Genomic DNA, 23,685 nt, shown 5'->3' on the forward strand with positions numbered 1-23,685 from the left:
GCTAAATGACTCAAATGTACATTAATCAGTGACTGATACATTGAGGAATAATAGAGACTTTAGCCATATATTTATGATTATTTTTTACTTTATTTAACTAGGCAAGTCAGTTAAGAAAAACAATCTGATTTACAATGACAGTCTACGCCGGCTAAACTCGGACGACACGCCCTATGGGACTCCCAGTCACAATCATGTGATGCAGCCTGGATAAAGAAAAGGTTTGTGATATTATCCCTCTATGACGAGGAAATGATGATACATACACACCATGGAGTATCCTTTAGGATGAGGAATACACACACTTCATGAGAAATCGATGAGTAATGTTGTACTACATCAGAGCACAAATGATAAACATGTTGTTTTTTCATGCCATTACAACAGGAAGCTAGTCTATAACCTGGACATTGACCACTGACCAGACTTTTTCAGTGATTCATGTAGGCCTACACTCTTAGAAAAAAATTGTTCTAGATAGAACCTTTTTTTTCTAAGTAAGTATTTTATCCAGGACCATCTACACCACCATCTACATCATGGGTTCCCAAACTTTTTTGCTCCGCGACCCCATTTTGAAATCAAACATTTTTTGCAACGCCACCATGTAAAAAACGGATGTAATCAACAGCCAATGTAGACTTTCTTAATTGGGGCTATGACAATCTTTTACAAATCAGTCTGACTACTTAAATCTGAAGGAAGTATGGTTTGAAGTGACTGAAATGCATCAGGAAGGTTGGGAAGTTCAGAAGCTCATCAGGCAATCATTTTGTAAGAACTTCATCACTAAACAGGTTACCATCCAACCCTTTTATGCGAGTAAAGTTGAGGTCGGATAAAAAAATGTCACGACAGGCCTGATGGAAACAGAAAATGTTTCAGGTAAAGTTTCCAAATGTCTACAAAAACAAAATACACGAGACCAGGTGGGATTATTTTGTGTCAGTAAAATGAAATATGCGAGAAATGTCAGTGGAAACGCTTATATACGCACACGTGTATATAATAACCATCATATCGAAGTAAACTTGGAGTCACGCGATGACATGTTGTGTGGTCCTCCCACTAAAACTCATTGGGAAAGCGTGCAGTTTATAAGGCTACAGATGATTTAAGTTATGATCAACTTCACAGGGTGTTGAAATTGCAAGGTAAATATCTAGTCTTATTTTTGTGATATGATCATTGATGTTTGGCTGCTGTTAGACAAATAAAAATAATTTAGTATTTTTGTCCATAATAATCTCTTCATTGTCTGCTGTACTTGAGCTCTAGCTCATTGCCAATACCAGAGTGGGCACACGCAACATAATGCAACATTTTGGGTGAGAAACCCATCAGTATAATGCAATGGAAACCAATTTACCTTAAAATGTTTATTTGGTACATGGGAATTTAACTGCAAAAGGTATTTTATATAGAGTATGTCATCATGCACAGCCTTTTATCTCCATCAATTTGATGGAAACATCTATGGAGGGAAAATGCTCATATTGTTTTTATGCAGATTTTAGAATATTCGCATGAAAGTCTGCAGGCAATTGGATGGAAACCTAGCTATTGATGATGTCATTTTTCACCCAGTCTGATTTAGTGCCTGGTCCACACCGTTCTAATGAGACTTGTGGGCATTGTAAATGGAAAGGGTCGTGTCCTTCAAGTGATGGGGTCATAATCTTTTATAGCTTAAACCTTTCAAAAGATAGAGCAACATTTGGAGGAAGAAAACAGAAACAGCTGTGTTGATTACAACTGCATCTAGTGGCTACCGGAAGTTACTGACACTACCTGTCACACCTTGACCTGTTTCACCTGTCTTTGTGCTTGTCTCCACCCCCCTCCAGGTGTCTCGGTGTCGGCAAACCATATCGCATTTTGCAGCGTACAGTAGGTTATACCTCTAGTTTACAAGTCCATTCGCACATTGTTCATGCCTATGACATGTGGTAATGATCAATAATGGTGCAATAGCCTACAGTTTTCTTGATATTTTGTTTGAATTATTCTACCATCACGGATTATGTTGTGTATTGTTGATTAAATCAATATTTTTAAACCAAAGAGTATTGTCTACCAGGGTGAGTGTGTCTAAAGTCGAGGGATCATGCAGTGAAAGAATGGCATCGTCACTGGCTTCATCAATAAGTGCATCGATGAAGTCGTCCCCACAGTCACCGTACGTAAATACCCCAACCAGAAGCCATGGATTACAGGCAACATCCGTACTGAGCTAAAGGGTAGAGCTGCCGCTTTCAAGGAGTGGGAGACTAACCCGGAAGCTTATAAGAAATCCTGCTATGCCCTCGGAGGAACCATCAATACAGGGCTAAGATTGAATCATACTACACCGGCTCCGATTCTTGTCGGATGTAGCAGGGCTTGCAAGCTATTACAGACTACAAAGGGAAGCAAAGCCGAAAGATGCCCAGTGACACGAGTCTACCAGATGAGCTAAATTACTTCTGTGCTTGCTTCGAGGCAAGTAACACTGAAGCATGCATGAGAGCATCAGCTGTGTTATCACTCTCTCCATAGCCAATGTGAGTAAGACCTTTAAACAGGTCAACATTCACAAGGCCGCAGGGCCAGACGGATTACCAGGAGGTGTACTCCGAGAATGCGCTGATCAACTGCCAAGAGTCTTCACTGACATTTTCAACCTGTGACTGAGTCTGTAATACCAACATGTTTTAAGCAGACGACCATTGTCCCTGTGCCTTAGAACACGAAGGTAACCTGCCTAAATGACTACCGACATGTAGAACTCACGTCTGTAGCCATGAGGTGCTTTGAAAGGATGATCATGGCTCACATCAACACCATTATCCCAGAAACCCTAGACCCACTCCAATCTGCATTACCGCCCCAAAATATCCACTGATGATGCAATATCTATTGTACTCAACACTGCCCTTTCCCACCTGGACAAAAGGAACACCTATGTGAGAATGATATTAATTGACTACAGCTCAGCGTTCAACACCATAGCGTCCTCAAAGCTCATCACTAAGCTAAGGACCCTGGGACGAAACACCTCCCTCTGCAACTGGATCCTGGACTTCCTGACCGGCTGCCCCCAGGTGGTAAGAGTAGGTAACAACACATCCGCTACGCTGATCCTCAACACGGGGGCCTCTCAGGGGTACGTGCTCAGTCCCCTCCTGTACTCCATGTTCACTTATGACTGCATGGCCATGCACGACTCCAACACCATCATTAAGTTTGCAGATGACACAACAGTCGTTGATGAGACAACCATCAATGATGAGACAGCCTCTAGGGAGGAGGTCAGAGACCTGGCCGTGTGGTGCCAGGACAACAACCTCTCCCTCAACGTGATCAAGACAACTGAGATGATTGTGAACTCCAGGAAAAAGAGGACCGAGCACACCCCCATTCTCATTGACGGGGCTGCAGTGGAGCAGGTTGAGAGCTTCAAGTTCCTTGGTGTCCACATCACCAACGAACTATCATTGTCCAAACACACTAAGATAGTCATGAAGAGTGCACGGAAAAGCCTATTCCCCCTCAGGAGACTGAAAAGATTTGGCATGGGTCCTCAGATCCTCAAAAGGTTCTACAGCTGCACCATCGAGAGCATCCTGGCTGGTTGCATCACTGCCTGGTATGGCAACTGCTCGGTCTCCAACTGTAAGGCACTACAGAGGGTAGTGTATATAACCCAGTACATCACTGGGGCCAAGCTTCCTGCCATCCAGGACCTCCTTACCAGGCGGTGTCAGAGGAAGGCCCTAAAAATGGCCAAAGTCTCCAGCCACCCTATTCATGGACTGTTCTCTCTGCTACTGCATGGCAAGCACCACCGGTGCGCCAAGTCTATGTCCAAGAGGCTTCTTAACAGCTTCTACAAATAGCCATAAGACTCCTGAACAGCTTATCAAAAGGCTACCCAGACCCCTCTTTTAAGCTGCTGCTACTCTCTGTTTATTATCTATGCATAGTCATTTTAACTCCACCTACATGTACATATTACATCAGTTACCTTGACTAACCGGTGCCCCCACACATTGACTCTGTACCGGTACCCCTTGTATATGGCCTCGTTATTTTTATTTTACTGCTGCTATTTAATTATTTGTAACTTTTATTTTCTATTTTTTACTTATCTATTTTTGTCTGAATGTTTTTTTCCTAAAAACTTCTTAAAGCATTGTTGTTTAAGGGCTTGTAAAGTAAGCATTTCACTGTAACATTTGATTTGAATCTGCCAACCCTTGAAGGACTATGTTGTTTCAGGTTGAGTGAGATGGTGAGAGTAGAATGAGAATTACAAGGCTGCTGGGGTTCTAATTCTAAATGAATGGAAACATAAACATAGATAAGGTATATGATACGATTCGACAGTGTGAGAGATCGGATGGGGTAGACCAGGAACAGAACAGGAAGCATACTCCAGGCAAGAGATACTGAAAACATAAAACAAGCCCACAGAAAAAATCAATAACTACAGCTGCTCTCCAACAACCACTTAAACGTGGCTGAAACTGAGTGAGAGAAAAACATGTTTGTATTTGTGCACAAGTGTCTCTGTCATTTGTCAAGTGATCATTTGTCAGGTGAGGGTGAGTGACCTCTATCTCTCACACACACACACACACACACACACACACACACACACACACACACACACACACACACACACACACACACACACACACACACACACACACACACACACACACACACACAGAGGAGTTGAATACTATCACCTCACCTTACATACACACTTCCATCGTAAGAGCCCCCATCAGCTTGTTGTAAATAACTAGTTTACTGACAAGGTAAACAAACAAATCAATGTGAAACAAAACCACCTTCATTACATCACCCTCACTACTTTCCCTCCCTGTGACCCCCACTGTGTCCCAAATGAGCCCTATGGGCCCTGGTTGAAAGTAGTGCATAGGGAATAGGGTGTCTTTTGGGATTCAGCCCCCGTGTATCCAAACAAACCTTTCTTGAACTCCTCCAACATGGAATCCAGCTTGGTATCATGGAACACGAAGTGGACTGTGTGGTTGTAGAACTTGGTGATAGTCTTCAGCGTCGTACAGTCATCCGGGTCAACGAAAGCCAGGTCCTTGACAAACATGATATCCACAATGTTCGACCGCTCGTGCTCGAACACCGGTATGCGTGTGTACCCGCTCTCCATGATCTCTGACACGGTGTTGAAGTCTAGCACAGCATCGCTGTGGATCATGAAGGAGTTACTGATCGGTGTCATGACATCTTGAACGGTTTTGGTCCTGAGCTCGAGCGCACCTTGGATCATGTTTAGCTCCTCTTTGACCAGGTCATTGTATGGTTCTGTCACCCTCAACATCTCCACTAGCTTCTCCCGGTTGTACACAGTACCAATCTCCTGGCCCAGGACACAGTCCAGGAGTTTACTGATAGGCCATGACAGGGGGAAGGTGACCAACATGAAGAACTTGGTCACCATGATAGTGTTGGCTCCTACAGCCAACCCGTGGCGAGAGCACAGAGCCTGGGGCACAATCTCCCCAAATATGACAATACTTATAGTGGAGGCGACCACAGCACCCAGGCCTGACCCTATCAAGTCATCCAGAAGGATAGTGAGAGTTGTGTTGACAAGCACATTACCCAGGAGCAACGAGCATAGCAGATAGTTCCCTTTCCTCCGAATGGGATCAATCTTGCTGGCGTACCTCTTCTCCTTCTCGGTACCACATCTCTGGACTATCCGGAGCTCCATAGGATCCAGGGCCATGAGTCCCAGGTTGAGCCCGCTGAACATACCTGACAGTACCAGCAGGCAGCAGATGAGGATGCACTGGAACCACATAGGAAGCATGGACTTCTTCTCCTCTACCACCCGCAGCCTTCCGTCATCCTCACCCAACAGGTACCACTTGCCATCCTGGCTTTCCTGGACACACAGCCCATACTCCTTCTGGAGCTCGCTCTTCCGGAGAGGCTTGATTTTCAAACTCAGAACCCCCCAGGTTCGGAGGTGGCTCACGTTCATGCCACCCCTGATAACGATATCTTTGCTATAGTCTGCACAAGTCCTGTTAAAAGGAGTATTGTTGCTGGTAACATCACCTTCCTCATGTTCATGGTCGGTGAATCTGATCTGTGATGAGGTGTCAGGAAGAATCTGTAGCCCGTAGAACCTCAGGAAGATGTTGCTCTCTTCTGTTACCTGAATCACCCCGTCATTGGTGGTCGTGGCCGGCTTGTCACTCCTCTCCAGCCGCATGCCGAAGATCCGGGTGGGACTACCAGTCTCCGGGACCCCCGTCTCGGCTCCTGTGCCTGCCATCCACCATATGAAAGCTATTAAAGTTAGTGTATATCCCTGCCAGACACTCCAGTCTGTTGCCATGTTTATTTCCCTTTGTGCTAACTGGGAGCTGAGATCACCTACTCATTCTGCACAGCCTGCCCGTCATTAACATAATGCTACTGTGCCTCCAATCCGCATCAGAGACATCACATAATGAATATGAGCGAGCCCCTCTGCTCTTGTTTTTTTCCCCCGACAATCAGCAGTTGAAACAATAACAAAGACTTTTCCCCGCCCCTGTTTCAGTAAAAAGCTGAGGGATGGGGCTGTAGAAGTATACCCACTTACAAATCCATAGACAGAGATATGGATGCAAGGATTGACCATCGATGATATCAAAACTATAGCTTAAACCATGTTTTGAGGCTATTTAGCTTGTTAGTTTACATTTACTTTGTTTGCAAACATTTGAGTAAAACAAGCTTATATTTGTTGTTCTGATGGGGTACGACAGTTGAAGTAAGCTCATGAGGCATTAATAACTTATATTCTTCAAGAGTCATTGGGTACATATCGTTAACTTATAAGTCTAAAAATAAATGCAGCACTGGTCACGCACTGGTTGAATCACGTTTCCACATAATTTCAATGAAATTACCAATGTGGATATTTAACCAACGTGGAATAGACGTCTGTGCCCAGAGAGGCAGATTAGCCCCTTCATGGTGGGATGCTAGAATTTATTTTTATTTTTTAAATGGACTACAGGGTATCAAAAACATTTTTGGCATGGTTTGTTTGTTGTTGTTTTTTTTATCACACACTGTATACTTTTAGTCTGCACATGCTCCTATGCAGCCCATGGCACCCCACCTGGTTGGTAAACAGTACAGTACACCGTTACAAAATGACCCCCCTCTGATTGGAAGGCGATGAGAGAATTTCAGTACTGGGGTATAAAATGTATTTCAAACTGAGTGCGCCCTAACCTGCAATATATTTTGAAACACTTGAAAATAGGCTTGTTTTTACCGACATGTTTGGGGCTCATATTGATAGGACAGCTAGTACCTGTACTACATTGTCAATGTAGATACCCATCTTGTTATGAGGGACTGGAAGCAGGGCATTGTATGGCCTAGTATGTGCCTGGTGCTTCTGGCATCTGCCACTGTTACCTAGATCATGACCTGCTTTGGTGGCCAACACTGTACAAAAATGGGATTTCTTGGAAATTAGCTTTCATGGAGTCTTCAGCCAGCTGCCACAATGCAGGAGTCAGGACAAAATAGATGCTAGAAGAGATCCTGGCCCCTGTATGCGTTAGAGGAAAATAATTAGATTGGGTTCTACTCAATTTGATCCTTTTACAAGTCCCCTATTTCCATCCTGTGTGTGAAGTATTGTGGCTCATGTCTCAGTGTTAGTTCGCCCCCTTGTGTACAAACCACAGAAAGACACCACAGGTTCTCTTGGCCAGAGTTGGGGTCCATTCCTGTATTGTCAGTTGAATGTAATTTCTCCATAGGAGTGCTATTTAATTCTGAATGGACGAGTTTCTTTTACTTTGAACATTCACCCCATTACCAAATGATAAAATGCAGACAGTGTAACTCTAGAGTTGTTACAGTAGATACATACCTGGAGGTGGTGACCATACTATGCAGGGGTGTCAAACATACGGCCCGCGGGCCGGAACCGGCCCACAAGGAGGTTCGATCAGGCCCGCAGGATAATTTGAAAGTGGAAAAAATGCATAAAAGACATGGAATTAATATTTTTAATTCGCTGCAATTCATGGATTATCCGCTAAGGGGCGCACTCTTTCCATCAGAGTAGAAGACAAGCCGCATCACTGAGACAGACTGAAAACAGCAGACGGTATCAATGCGCCATCTGCTGCTTGTTACGACGTTGTTAATACCTTGGTCTCTACCTCTCCGCTACACCCTCATTAGCCAAAATGTCGTTATCCAAATACAAGTCCAGACTAGACTAACACCTTTAAAATGCTGCCTTAGATACTGTTTGCATTGAAAGAATACAGCTCTGTGAAGATGAATCCTTACTGTGGTGATTTAAAAAATGTGCACTTTAATGTTAGTCAGCAGCTTCAAAACAAAAGTTGTGTGATGGAATTCTACTGTTCATACAACTCCATAAATTTTCAGTATGTATTGTATGTGTATGTATGTTTCATGTATGAAGTTTACAGATTTACAGGACAGGCGAACACTTTCTTCATTACACATTTAAAATCACTCTCCTTAGTTTGTAAGGTGTACGCAGGGATTACATTTAGATTTTATATGCGTATGTGTAAGTGGTTTAAAAATTCCTTTCTTTAAAAGTCTCATTTAATCTTAAAGTGCATTACTATATTTTTCAGTACCAATTAAAGTTTTGTGCCTTTGTACAATCAGTGGGATCAGTTGCAATGCATATTTGTGAATGATAAAAGTAAATTGCACATTTGTCTAAGGAAATATGAGGTGTTTCATGAAATGTTTTGTAAAAGGACAGTTCATTAAATTTCAATATTTTCCTAATGTTCTTGTGCTTCTTTACACCAAAACAAAGGAAAGACATGATATTTTGGTTATTTATAGCAGAGTATGGTATAATTTTAATGGTCCGGCCCACTTGACATCTCCCTAGGCCGTATGTGGCCCACGATGCGAAATGAGTTTGACACCCCTGATACTATGTGTATGTATGGATTGTGTATGTGTGCCATTCAGAGGGTGAATGGGAAAGACAAAAGATTTAAGTGCCTGAACGGGGTATGGTAGTAGATCAAGAACTGCAATGTAGTCAAGAACTGCAATGCCGCTGGGTTTTTCACACTCAACAGTTTCCCGTGTGTATCAAGAATGGTCCACCACCCAAAGGACATCCAGCCAACTTGACACAACTGTGGGAATTAGAGTCAACATGGGCCAGCATCCCTGTGGAATGCTTTCGACACCTTGTAGAATCCATACCCCAACGAATTGAAGCTGTTCTGAGGCCAAAAGGGGGAGCAACTGAATATTAGGAAGGTGTTCCTAAGTTTTGTACATTCAGTGTATAGCACTGTACAAATATGGTGTAGATGTGCCAGACTGTTTTTAGTTTATAGATCCCTTTTATCTCTATCCGATCAGGTTTCTCCATGCTTGTCTGAGAGTCTACTCAAGTGCATAGGGTGCTTTTTAACTGGTATGTTTTCTTCTAAACTGTCTGATTTCAATTGTGTTTCTGTGTTGACAGTGTGGACCATCTACGCCCTAGCTGCTCTCCTGACTCTGACAGTCATAGCCATGGTGGCTAAACTACTACTGCATATTACAGTGAAGTAGGTATTACATTTTACGGTTTGATGTGAATTATGGACAATAACATTGTATTGTACTAATGCCTCAAAAGTGTAACAAAGTGTAGTTTATTGCATGTCATGTATTTTTAACACTGTGAGAGCCCCACTGCCCTTCCAAGCAATTAATTTGGTCATTTTTTACCAAATTAGCAGTGACTGCTTGGTAGTGCAGCCATAGCTAGCACAGGTGGTTGGTTACCTCTCTTCTCCTTTCTGTTTCCGTAAAGAAGTAATGTAACATGGAGATATGGCCGTGTGGGAACACAAACCCTAACCAGCCTGGTCACCTGTGAGATGCAAGTCAATATTCAACGTCCATCCATTTCTGATGTCAGGAGATGACGTAAAAACCGGCCACTTGGGGTAAATGAGCGTTGTTACCTTCAAGAAGGTTTTAGTTTTGCTCGAGCGTTCTGAACAGGGATGGCGGATGGCGTAAGCGACTGCCTCTGATTCCAAAGCTTGTAAATTCAAATCCAGCGATAGAAAGTTGTTTTTGAGAAGAGAAAAAGTAGGCCTATCCCAAACCTTAAGCATCTGCCTCTGATTCCAAAAGTAATTTAGAATCCAGTGATGGAAAGTCGTCTTTGATTTTTTTTTAATGAAGTCTATCCCTAAACTTAACTCTTACCTTAACCATTCGGAGTTAATGCCTAAACGTAACCTTAAACACTTTGAAGTTTGCAACAACATCGAAATTTGACGTTTGAGAAACATGAATATCTAAGTCTAATGTGAGACTGTGAGCTAGTTGCCCTATCAAGGTGTGTATCAATTTAACCTTTTTTATTATTTCTAACTGATATGACAGATACGGTCTTGATGCTTCCAAAACCATACCGCAAACGATGCATGTTAATGTTCAGACCGAGCGTCGGGGATCTAACAAAATTCCACCATACAGAAGACGTCTTCGTCCAATGACTTATGTGTAATGTAATGGAACTGAGAGTCATTATCAAGGGCTAGATGCTGTCATGGTGGAATAAGTCCCCTAGTTCCAGTGCTTTCAGGAAGTATTCACACCCTTTGACTTTTTCCACAGCCTGTTACAGACTGAATTTAAAATCGATTACACTTTGATTTTTGGTCACTAGCCTACCCCCATAATGTCAAAGTGGAATTATGTTTTTCAAAATGTTTACAAATGAATAAAAAATGAAAAGCTGAAATGTTTTGAGTCCATAAGTATTCAACCCCTTTGTTACAACACGCCTACATTTAGTTCAGGAGTAAAAATGTGCTAAACAAGTCACATAATAAGTTGCATGAACTAATAGTGTTTTTTTAATGACTACTTAATCTCTGTACTCCACACCTACAATTATCTGTACGGTCACTCAGTCGAGCAGTGAACTTCAAACACAGATTCAACCACAAAGACCAGGGAGGATTTCCTGATGCCTCGCAAAGGGCACTTACTGGTAGATGGGTTTTTAAAAAAGCAGACATTGAATATCCCTTTGAGCATGGTGAAGTTATAGATTACACTTTGGAAGGTGTATCAACACAACCAAACACTGCAAAGATACAGGCGTCCTTCCTAACTCCAGAGAGTTAGGAAAATCTATGGAAAGACCTGAAAATGGTTGTCTAGCGTTGATCAGCAACCATTGCACAATCCAGGTGTGGAAAGCTCTTAGAAACATTTCCAAAAAGACTCACAGCTGTAATCACTGTCAATGATGATTCTAACATGTATTGACTCAGGGGGTTGAATACGTATCTACAAGATATATTAGTGTTTTAATTTATTATTTTACAGATGAGTATTTTGTGTACAACATTGACAACAAAAAAATGGCAATTAAATAAATTGTAATCTCACATTGCAATACAACAAAATGTGGAAAATGTCAAGGGGGTGTGAATCTTTTCTGAAGGAACTAAGCTAGACCAAAACATTTTTTTTTAGCCACAATAGTAGAATTTGCTGTTCGTCTTTAGCAATTGTTAGTGAGATGAGACGTGGAGCCATAATATAAATAACAGTTTAGCTAGCTATAAAATGTATATGGATACCATGTCATTTGTCATAGACATACTTTTAATCAGCTCTATTGTTGTCATTTACAGACATGAATTCGATGTAGAAAAACTGATACATGAATCCTAAATGCAGGTACCATTTTACTAACTTCTGCGGTAACTTAAACATTAAGACAACACTTAGTAAATGCACATTTCATGTCCAGGGTGAATACATTTTTAATCATATACATCACGCATCATACTGGTGTGTCAACTAAAATATACACGGAGTGTATCAAACATTAGGAACACCATCTACTGGTCTATTCACTGTGTTGGCAGGATGTTTTCATCTTTAGCAGTAATTTATGCTGTATCTGGAAAAGGACTGTGTCAATTTCTGAAAGTGAAAACAATGGCAAATTGTTGTAGACCAGTTAGCAGAATGATTGAATTCAACAACGCTTTGCATCAACTTTCCCCCCAACCTAAATATGCCCACAAATTCTGAAACGTTGTCTAAAACAGGCTACAAAAAAAATGAAATTAGAATATTTACAGTAGCTTACTAAGGCCAACTTCAATGCAAAATATAAATTGTTCACCTGTTAAATTCAACTGTATACCGTATCCGCGCTACCTATGATATTGCAAAACCTGAAATACATAGCCCATCTATTTACTAGGCTATACAGTAGTCCAAATAAGGAGCAATGCGCATGATCATTTGTTGTATGGCTCCTGAGGAAATATGAATCCATCATGGCCAGAAAAGTTGAGGAATGTATTCAGCAATGGTTATGAAAATAAAATAAATAGGAAACATATTGATTTTTAGAATCTAAAATAACAATAACAAACAGATTTTCGCTCTTCTCACTAATGGCAAGTGGCTGCATTCTTGTTAATAGGTTTTCCTGTTTTTTGTGAATAAGCTTTTCATCATATTTGAACAAAATACTTACTTGCCAGCTGGCAATATAACATTTAAATCACGAACAGATGTGCGTATGCATAGTCTAACGTTTGGGGGGAGATGCGCATATTCTCACGTCAAATAAAATGTTTATAAATACCAACTTCTGCGTGAAAACTGTTGCACCCACATTTTGGGGTATATTTTATTATATAAATGAGGCCCAGGTGTGTTGAATTTAGGCAATCACTGAACTGGTCAATTAGCTCAGTCAGGGCTGCACTCGATATATAAAACGTAATTGCTTCAAGCCACACCCCACACACCCACCAAACGGAGCAAAGGTATCTCAAAGTCTGTTCAAGAACGTTTTAAAACAAACCGTTCCGCAAAAAAAAAATGTTCAAGCCAAACGAATGCACCCCTAGTGTGGTGCCTAATTGGAACAAAATCCTGCCGTACTGCTGGCCTGTCAGAAATTCCACTCCACCTGAAATGCAACAACAAAACATAAAAAATAATTGGCTTATTCAGTAACTTAGCTAACTCGTTAATGAAACGCTAAGGTAATTGTGCACAAGCCTAATCAGCCAAATTATATGAAAACACAGTGGAATTAGGAGGGGCATTTTCCTTGACAACTTTAAGTCACCAATAGATCAATAAACAGGCAGGTGAAGAAAATAGTTTGACAAAAAGTGTTCAATAGTCAGTAACTAGCTAGCCTTTAAAATATAGCTAGTTGTTATTTTCTAGGAAACTAGCCACAGTCCACTAAAAGTGAACTCTGATGGTGGGAGTAAACTAACGTTAACTAGCTAACCCCCAGTTTCAAGACAGCTGGTTAGTTAATGGCATTTTCATCAACTTCATCTTCATGAAAAAGCTGGTAATATGGAGAAGCGTTGTTTTCAGCAGTGGCCAGGTTTGCCAGGTCAAGCAAAAACGTATAGGCCAATGACCACTCAATAGCCGCCCAAAAGACCTGAAAACTAGCCCAATAATTGTTTTTTTTCCACAGCAAGAGAGGAGTTGCCATATCTATACAATAAACCATTTTTCCATAACATTACCGAGCCTATTAAGAATTAATATCATAGTGTTTCAAACCGACTCGTAGCCCGTAACAAAAAGGGAGACAACGCGGAGATAAAGAAATAACAGAAATATATTTATTAAATAAAGTAACCTATATACAAGTAACAATGGTATGTGAAGTCAGTAGTGTACGTGAGTGGATGCGTGCATATGGAGCCCCCTCTGTCATACGGTAAGTACAATAAGGACAAGCGAACTCTGGGACATCTGTTATTCCAGATAAATATTGTGAACATATTTTTAAGCCTTGTAAAAGACGGATGGTGGCGGCGGCAAGGGAATGTTCTGAAATAGATACAACAGTTTTGGGAGGACATTCGTTTTCAGAATGTTAATCCGGCCAATTAAGGATATAGGTAAAGATGACCATCCATCTATCGATTGAGTTATTGAATCTACGACAGGGTCATAGTTAGTTGAGACCATGCGGTCCATCTCTGCCACAATATGAATGCCGAGATATGTAAAGCATTCTGTTGCATTAAAAAAAGAGGTGTAGGTCTATGTCTTTCCTCCTCCTTTTGTATCATAATTGAGGATTTTGCATGATTTATTTTGTATCCCGAGTATACCCCAAACTCTTTGATTAGGTCCAGAAGTGCGGGTATGGAATTGCACAAGTCTGTAAGAAACAAAATTACATTATCTGCATAAAGGGCAATTTGATGTTCCATGTGATCTATTCTGATACCTGAAATATTGTGGTGGGACCTAACAGCTATGGCTAGAGGCTCAATGGCTAGAATAAACAGGAGAGGAGAAAGAGGGCAGCCCTGCTTAAAACCCCTGCAGATGTTAAAAGGTTTATATACCCTATTAGCAGTAAGGATCTCTGCAGTGAGATTTGTATATAGTATCTTTATCCATTTACAAAAGCTCTCACCACAACCAAAACAAGTTAACACTTCAAAGAGGTAGAGCCACTCAACCCTGTCGAAGGCCTTCTCTGTGTCCAACGACAGGATCGCAGAGTCTGACGACCCAATTCTTGCATGTAAAACATTTAGCACTCTCCTAACATTATGAAATCCTTGACAACCTTGAATAAAGCCAATTTGGTCTCTACCCACCACATCCGGGACAGAACCCTCCAACCTCCTCGCAAGTGTTTTACAAAGAACCTTAGTGTCAGAATTCAAAAGTTAAATTGCACGATAGGAATCACATTTGGTATGCAGCTTTCCAAGTTTTAGGAGCAGAGTGATTAGAGCTCCTCTCAAAGAAGGGGGCAGGAGACTATTTTCGTAAGATTCCAAATACATCTCCAGGAAGGGAGTGCGCAGTTTGTTCTTCTTCAGGCTAGGGTCTATTTTTCTCCACTTCCTGTCTGACTGACGTGCCCAAAATAAACTGCCTGTTACTCCGGCCCAGAAGCCAGGATAAGCATATAATTGGTACCATTGGATAGAAAACACTTTGAAGTTTGTAGAAATGTTAACATAATGTATGAGACTATAACACCAATTAATATGGTAGGAGAAAATCCAAAGAAAAACCAAACAGATTTGTTTTTGAGAGCCCATGCTCTTACAATGGAAAGCTATGGGGCAAATGCAATTCTAGCTCCCAGATTGCAATTCCTATGGCTTCCACTAGATTTCAACAGTCGTTGTTCAAGGTTTCAGGCTTGTTTCCTCCCAAATAAGGAAGAATTTTGAGTTTTGGTACTGGGAGTCAGAGTTGGAAATCAGTCTGTGCACGCGTGACGAAGAGGACATGCACCTGCTAATTTTACTTTACTATTGAACATACTTCTTTCCGTATGAAATATTATAGTTTAATGACATTTTAGGGTACCTGAGGATTAAATAGAATTGTACTGTATTTTGACTTGTTTTATTAAAATTTACTGGTAGCTTTTTGGATTCCTTTCTCTGCATGTTGAACGAGTGGATCACTCAAATCGATGGCGCCAACTTTCGAGATATAAAGAACGATTTTATCTAACATGCATGGTTGTTTTTATCGAACAAAATGACCATGCATGTTGTAGGTGGGACCATTTGGATTGCAAATCAGAGGAAGATTTTCAAAAAGTAATTGAATATTTAATCGCTATGTGATTTTATGAAGCCTGTGCTGGTTGAAAAATATTTTGATGTGGGTCACCGTCCTCTAACAATCGCATGGCATGCATTCGCTGTAAAGCCTATTGTAAATCGGACAATGCAGTTAGATTAACAAGAATTTAAGTTTTTAACCGATATAATATATGTATGTGCATAGATATTTAATATCCATAATTGTATGATTATTTATTTGAATTGCGCGCCCTTCAATTTCACCGGAAGTTGTCAACAGGTAGCCCTAAGAAGTTTAAAAAAAAATCTCTTGTAAATGTCAGTGGGCAGCCCATCTGGGCCAGATGACCTCCCGCCCTCATACTATCAATTGCATTGGACATTTCCTCCACAGTCAGCTCAGCGTGAAGAATATCCTGAGATTTATCTGAAATATTGGGAAACTCCAATCTACCTAAAAAGCTAGCCTGGGTATCAGTTTCAGGAGGATACTCTGATGCATATGGTTTTTCATAAAAGGATTTAAAGGTATTGTTTATCTCCCGAGGGTCTACCGTCACAGCTCCCCCTGCATCCTTAATTTAATTGATTGCTCTCTCTGCTTGCTGCAGTTTCATTCGCCAGGCCAACAGCTTTCCAGCTTTTTCACCCTAGTCATAATATGATTGGTGTGGTCTCAATAAGCTTGCTGCAGCTCTACCCGCAGAAATTCTGTTATATTGAGCCCTGAGCAAGAGCAACTCCTTGTGTGCATCTGTGGAATTAATGAGGAAAATTTCTCTCTCCAGAGTTTTAATTTTGGGTTCAAGTAATTTTTTTACTTGGAGCTGGTGAAATGTATAATTTGACCCCTTATGAAAGCTTTAAAGGCTTCCCATCTAGTACAAGCTGAAGTCTGTGTTGTATTAATTGAAAAGTATAGGTCAATTTGCTGTCCAATATATTCTGTAAAACTTGTATCTTGCAGCCATTTAGGTTGGAAGCGCCATTTAGGTTGGTCACCTGCTAAATTAGTATTGGAATATATAAGAGATGCTGAACTTTGACCTTTTGCATTTCAGGTCAGAGATATAAAACTGTATTTTTTGTGATCACTGGGACACAATCATGAAGTGGAACGACATTTATTGGATATTTCAAACTTTTTAACAAATCAAAAACTGAAAAATTGAGATAACGAAAATTTTGATTAAGAATAGGTCTGTAGTGACCTTTTGTGCTAGCTGTAGTCTCTATCTATCAAAGTTTTCCATTCCTCATTGCTGGTTTAAGCAGTTTTCAGTTCTTTCCAAATTCTCTATTATTCAGTTCTAAATCCTTCTAAACCTGGATATGTTTATTTTTTTCCATTGTAGATTTTGCTTTGTTTGATCATTGGAAGACAAATTCGTCCCAGTCTGGTCTTTTGATCTTTTTCTTCCAGAATGGTCCTGATCTCCAATCTTCCCATGCAATTTTAACCATCTTCCTGTCCCTGCTGAAGAAAAGCAAAACCATATGCTGCCACCATGTTTGACTGGGGATGTTTGGAAATGGTTTTTTTTAAAAAAACATTTTGCATTAAACAAAAAGTTCAATTTTGGTTTCATCTGACCAGGGACCTTCTTCCACATGTTTGGTGTGTCTCCCAGGTTGCTTGTGGCAAACTTTAACTGACACTTTTTATGGATATCTTTAGAAATGGCTTTCCTGCCACTCTTCCATAATTTGTGCAATATATGATTGTGTCCTATGGACAGAGTCTCCCAAATGTGTTTGCAGTTCATCTGATATGGAATGGCTTTATGATAAGAATAATCTCCTTTCTGAAAGTTTAGAGGAAATTTGCATGGTTGAAATGATTTAATTATGTATACAAGTTCCAATCATGTTTAAAGTGAAATATTTTTGTATCCAAATGCTATAATGTCTGTACATGTGAATGGTTTTCTCTTCTTGCTCCGTTCCCTCTGAGACTATACAGTGTAGGTGCATTTATACGGAGTTTGATTAACAAGGTGAAGGTATTTATCATCATGTCATTTAGTTTGGATCATTCAGAGATCCTCACTGAACAAAGTTTGCTGCAGGTGGTGGGAAATTTTGCGCCCATCTTTCAGTTTTTGATTTGTTAAAATGTTGATTTATACTGACCCACTTGTTGCCTTGACAAAAAATACAGTTTTATATCTTTATGTTTGAAGCCTGAATGTGGCAAAGGTCGAAAGTTCAGAGGGCCCCTACTACTAGTAACATAGAGATGCTGGAGCATTGAGAAAATACTGTCATAAAAGCAATCGTCATTTTCAGTTGCTATAAAAAAAAATGTTGATTCGAAATATCTGTGCTAGAGTAACGTTTCCAGTTTCATTTCTCTGCAAATCTCTATTAAAAATAAAACTGCTGTTACCTTGGCTTTTAAGACTGGTCTTTAACAGGATCTAAAGTGCAATTTAAAGTATCCTGCATAATTAATGAACTTTAAAAACAAATTGTTAAACATTAATGAATACACATAATTAAATTTAACTGTGAGAATCTGGTTTTATATCTGCTATTAAAACACATAGGAATGGATTTATGGATATGAATAATAACTTTCCTTGCATGGGAACTAAATGAGGCTGCAATGACCTGTCCAGGCCACCTCTTGCATATCTTAGGAATGTCGCCAGATAGTAGATTTGATTCTTGCAAAAATATGATCTTCGCCTGAAATTGTTTTAATCTACTTACTACCTGTTTTATTTTGCCGATTTTATTTAATCCCCTACAGTTCCAGGATGTAAATTTAACCTTAAACTATGAGTCTTCGAATTTACCAGGGACACTTTAACTAAAACATTGCCCCATCAGAGGATCAGCCTAATATACCAATAGACCTCTGTTACCATCATAAACAAAAACACAAAAACACATGTCTAACAATCAACCACGAACGTGTGATTAACCCCAAAGTCTCGAACAGACCTCCCCCTCTCAGTGACGCGATAGTTGTTGGATTGCAATTGATAGAGGAGGTGCAACGAAGAAGAGTAGTAATATGTTCGGACTCTGCATCAGTTCTGTGTAGTTTAAGATCTGGAAAGTCAGAATGTGAGGATTAATGGTTAGAAATAATGATGCTGTCCAATTCTGTTGGATTCCGGCTCGTACAGGTGTTTATGGAAATGATATAGTAGATATAATAGCAAAACGAACCCTGAAATACAATATTGTGGAAAAATGGGTTAGATTGCTGTCAGAGACAATGGGATGAAAGTAGTAAGGGCATACATTTTTATAGTACAAGGAAATCTTTACAGGAGATATTGTCATATAATGGGAAAAGAAATGATGAGGATATGTTGTGTAGGATGAGATTAGCGCGTACGGGATTGTATGAATCTTTGTAATTGATAGGGAAACATGGTACTGGAATGTGTAATGGATGTATGGTAGAGGAGATAGTTAAACATGTATTATTATTTTGTGAAATGTATGATGTAGAAAGGGTGAGGTTGTTTGACAGGGTCAGAGGGGTTGGATGGGAATGGGGAGTGGGTGGTATTTTGGGTAGGGGTGATGGGAGTAGTGAGGTTTGTATGGAATTATTTTATTAGAATTTCATGGTTAGTTAATTAAGAGAACATGGTGGTATACATAGGTCGTGACCGGCCTCGCACTCCAGTAAAGTAGGTGGAATATGCACCTGTCAGTTGGTTGCGATCCACCAATAAAACTTGAAGAAGAAATTTATACTATAGTCCAGTTGAGGGGTGGTAATGCAACATTTTGGATGCCAATCGCCGTTAAACCCCACCGACAAAGAAATTCAGCAGCAAATACATATGTTTAACAAACTAACGTTACCTGCGGCCACAATGAAAGGCAAACATGCTAAGGTTGTCAAGTAAAAAAAATATGTATTGGTTCGTCCGTATTCATTGTGACCAGAGTTTTAGAATACAGCAGAGGATGACGTGTGCCTGGAACCAGATATCTGTCTCATCAGGTAACGTTAATGTCAGGCTCTCCACATTAGTTCTGAGCACATCATCGTTGTGTAACTTAAGGTAGCTAACGTTAAATATTCTTCGTGATCGGTGTCCCTTCCACGCGACGGTTGAGCTAACGTAGGCTAATGCGATTAGCATGAGGTTGTAAGTAACAAGAACATTTCCCGGGATATAGAGATATCTTATATTGGCTGAAAGCTTAAATTCTTGTTAATCTAACTACACTATCCAATTTACAGTATCCATTACAGTAAATAATACATTGCTATTGTTCCAGTAGAGTGCACAATTTTGAACATGAAAAGTTATAAATAAGCAAATTAAGCACATTTGGGCACTCTTGACACAAAATTATGAACAGGAATGCAGTGGTTCATTGGATCAGTCTAAAACGTTGCACATACACTGATGCCATCTAGTGGTCAAAATCTAAATTGCACCTGGGCTGGAATAATACATTATGGCCTTTCTCTTGCATTTCAAAGATGATGGTACAAAAACAATACAAAAGAACGGTTGGGTTTCTCTTTGTATTATCTTTTACCAGATCTATTGTGTTATATTCTCCTACATTCTTTTCACATTTCCATAAACTTCAAAGTGTTTCCTTTCAAATGGTACCAAGAATATGCATATCCTTGCATCAGGCAGTTAGATTTGGGTATGTCATTTTAGGCAACAAAAAAAATATATACAATTTTTAACTAACTAACAACTTGCCACTCGTAGCTGCCAAATAGATGGCCAAAAACAAAATGGTTCGTCCGTATGCCTTTAGAAATGTGAAATTTGACACAACATATCTATAGAAAAGTAACAATCTTTCAAGATGCGTGTCGGGAGATGCAGGTTCAGTCTGGAACATGCGTACATGATTTAATAACATATTGTTTTCATTCTCATTTTCAGCACCTGGGTAACTCTCGCTGTCTCAGAACCCAGTCCGTACCAAATGACACATCTAAGACTGTGGTTGTCCCGTTGACTGCCCTATGTTCATCAGAGGTAGCTGCACCAGCATATTGGCTTACAGGAGACATTGCATATGGATATTCTCATTTTTGTTGTGTGGAGGGGGAGCAGCAAGGTGTAGAACCTTGGGCCATGTTAATCAACAGGTCCTGGAAAGCCACAGGGCCTGGTATGTAAGGCTTTTGTTCCTACCCAGCACTAATGGATGATTCAAATAACTAATTACCAACACCATGACTAGTTGAAGGTACTGGGTGGGAATAAAATCCTGCAACTCACACTGAACAATCCAGTACCAGGGTTGATGACCGCCAGCTGACAGCTGATCTAGGATGCTCATACAGATTTTTTTTAATGATATGTCACACAATGACATTGACATCATTGTATGTGTGTTTCTCTGGCCTAGTGGCTTGATACAAGACATGGAAGAGAACAGAGGAGTCCTACATCTCACATCACCCATACATGCAGAGGGAAACGCTGTTCAGATAAGGTACTGTGGTAGCAAAGTGTAGTAGCACCATTGATGATATATGCTCATCTTATTTTATCGCTTGCGATGCTCCTCATGGCAACATTAATGATTTGTAACTGCAGTATTACACTTGGCTGCAGTAAATACAGTACAGTATGTTTAATCTCCACTTTGTGGATGGGCTTAGCCTTACTTGTTTTGTCAGATGGGTCAAGCGCAGCTCATATCAAATTGACCTCTCTGCTTTTTACACTCATTCTGGCCATAAACCTATGTGTTTATCTTCTCATAAGTGAGATCAGTGGAGGCAGCCTATGATAAGCTGGCAGATGAGGCTCTGGATTCGTTGACTGACTACTTTGAGGATCTGATGGATTGACCACTAGCAGGGCCTGAGTTGATGTTCTCTTCTCTGTATGTGCACACGTGTTAGGTTCTTATTTTTCAGACTAAATAACTCACGGACACTAGAGAAGCTTAACCAAATTTAATTCTTCCCAAAGGGTCGTTACAGCTGTAATTCAGACAAAGACATGTTCCCATCATCACAAGTATATAAACTTCACGTTAGACACCCCTCCTTCTCTCCAATACTTACATCCTATGATTCGACAGGAAGAGGGTAACAGGATAATAAACCATTATTTCTCCATTCAGGGGATCTGACCTGACCTCCTGACCTCAACCCCTCCTTCGCATAATCCACAGATGTTCTCTCGTATCCCCTATCGCACTCCCGTCCACCCAGCACATTCCACAGCCACAATGTCTTACTACAGAGAACCATTAACTTCTCACTCCTTTATATACAATGCGTCTGATCATGTCTTTAATATCTCAATGTTCAAAGTTTAGCCCGAATCCAACACATGAAACGTTGTCTTCTCTGTAAGTAGGCTACTGATTGTATTCTGATTGTAAGTCAATCTGGATAAGTGTCTATTAAATTATGGAAATGGCCAGAGTATGAAAGTACAGGGACTTCTCTATAAGTACAGGGAGATACTGTACATACCAATTGCGCTCCTTTTGGGAAATTCTTATCTTTATCTATCCTTATTTTGTCCACTAGGGGTAGCTGTTTAATTACATATCATTCCGTTGGAAGTTTGTCATTCCTTATTTGCATTAAAACACTTTCTTTATGTTAGTTTCCCAGAGCACAAATGTAAAAAATATTCTTGCCATTTTATTATATTGGTGAGAAGGAACGATGGTGCAAATATAGTACTCTTTTCTGTTATTTTTTCATCCTTTCTTGTCACCCTTCGTCAGAGCAGTTCTTCATCAGAGCAGACTACTTGTGAATGTTGATTGGTAGCCTATGTGCCTATTAGGGATCCGTGAGTCATTAGAGCTGTAGGATTGTGCTGTTGCTGTAATGTGCAGGGCCAATTACTTCCCGAGTGCAAAGTTCACAGGAGGAAATAATGATTGTAGTGTCTTCTAATCACTGACGCACAGGGCACTAAACACCACGTCAATACACTGATGGCACTGTATGTGTGTGTGTCCATGAGATTAAATTGGTCTAACATGACGCTAAAAAGTGTTTCATGGTAATAATGACCTGACCTTTTGACCTGGGTCAGTGCTGTATTGAACAGTCAGAGGATCTATTGATGTCCAGAGAACTGACTGACTAACCCACCCACTACTGCTTGTGCTGATGATGGTGTGTGTGGGAATGCACCCCTGTGAGATATTTTTTTGTGGAACAACTGTCAGAAGGTCACTTCTGGTGACTTTTTAAAAGGACATTCTACTCCAAAATGAATTACAAAATAATTATGTTGACACCATTTGAAATATAATTTTCCCTTTAAAAGTATTAGAACCTGTAGCTAAATGACTTAAATGTAATGTAATGTAACCCAACTGATGCAGCATAGTGGCTTTAAATTAATAGGCTGAAGCATCGGGTTGCCCATCTAACCTCATTGGAAAACTCCAAATGACTATATATGCATTGAATTCCACAAATAGACATAACTTGACACTCCAGAGGGGTATAATACAAAGCAGGTCAACAAGTTAGCCAGGTAACTTTGATAAACAACCAGAAATAATGATTGATTTTCTGATTCATTAAAAAAGCTGAACTTAATGTGTTTTTGGTTATTGAGTCAATTAGACCCTGCCCATTTCATGTTTATCTTCTTAAAAAATACATAGTTATTTCAGGATATTCTGGTAAATTAGGTGGCTGGTAAGTCATTGATCTTGCTTTGTAGTATACCCCTCTGTTTTTTTCTGGATCAAATGGGGCTTGGTGGTGGGCGTTTGTGTCCGACAGAATATTGCTGTTTGTTTAAAGCCACTTTTTCCTAGTAGGTCTGACCCCATTTAGTCAATTGAGATGGTTTTAATCGAGCTGTGACAAATACAATATATAAAAAATTGTTATGGCACATGTCTGTCTGGACTAAGCCATTGCGGAGGCCACAGGGATGGTACACCAGTGTTACATTTATCCTACCATTTTTATTTAACCAGGTAAGTTGACTGAGAACACTTTCTTATTTACAGAAACAACCTGGGGAATAGTTACAGGAGAGAGGGAATGAATGAGCCAATTGTAAGCTGGGGATGATTAGATGCCCATGATGGTATG

The 23,685-nt window shown here is 40.2% G+C and overlaps 1 protein-coding gene and 1 long non-coding RNA gene across 2 annotated transcripts in view; both read right to left on the bottom strand.

Moving 5' to 3' along the window:
• The window catches only part of LOC118393556 (metal transporter CNNM4-like), a 37,257-nt gene extending 30,815 nt beyond the window's left edge, over positions 1–6,442 (bottom strand). The window contains exon 1 of the mRNA XM_035786316.2: positions 4,978–6,442. Within this exon, the coding sequence (XP_035642209.2) occupies positions 4,978–6,379 (1,402 nt within the window). The 5' untranslated portion in view covers positions 6,380–6,442. The remainder of the gene's footprint in view (positions 1–4,977) is intronic.
• A 4,935-nt stretch (positions 6,443–11,377) lies between these two features.
• Positions 11,378–12,696, bottom strand: LOC118394274 (uncharacterized). Its single transcript, XR_004827713.2, has 3 exons — positions 12,575–12,696; positions 12,215–12,266; positions 11,378–12,009 (listed from the first exon to the last, which is right to left on the bottom strand). It is a non-coding gene; the product is annotated as an uncharacterized LOC118394274 (long non-coding RNA).
• Positions 12,697–23,685: the final 10,989 nt, after the last annotated feature.

Source organism: Oncorhynchus keta, chromosome 14, assembly GCF_023373465.1.
Source record: "Oncorhynchus keta strain PuntledgeMale-10-30-2019 chromosome 14, Oket_V2, whole genome shotgun sequence".
NCBI classification, from domain to species: Eukaryota; Metazoa; Chordata; class Actinopteri; order Salmoniformes; family Salmonidae; genus Oncorhynchus; species Oncorhynchus keta.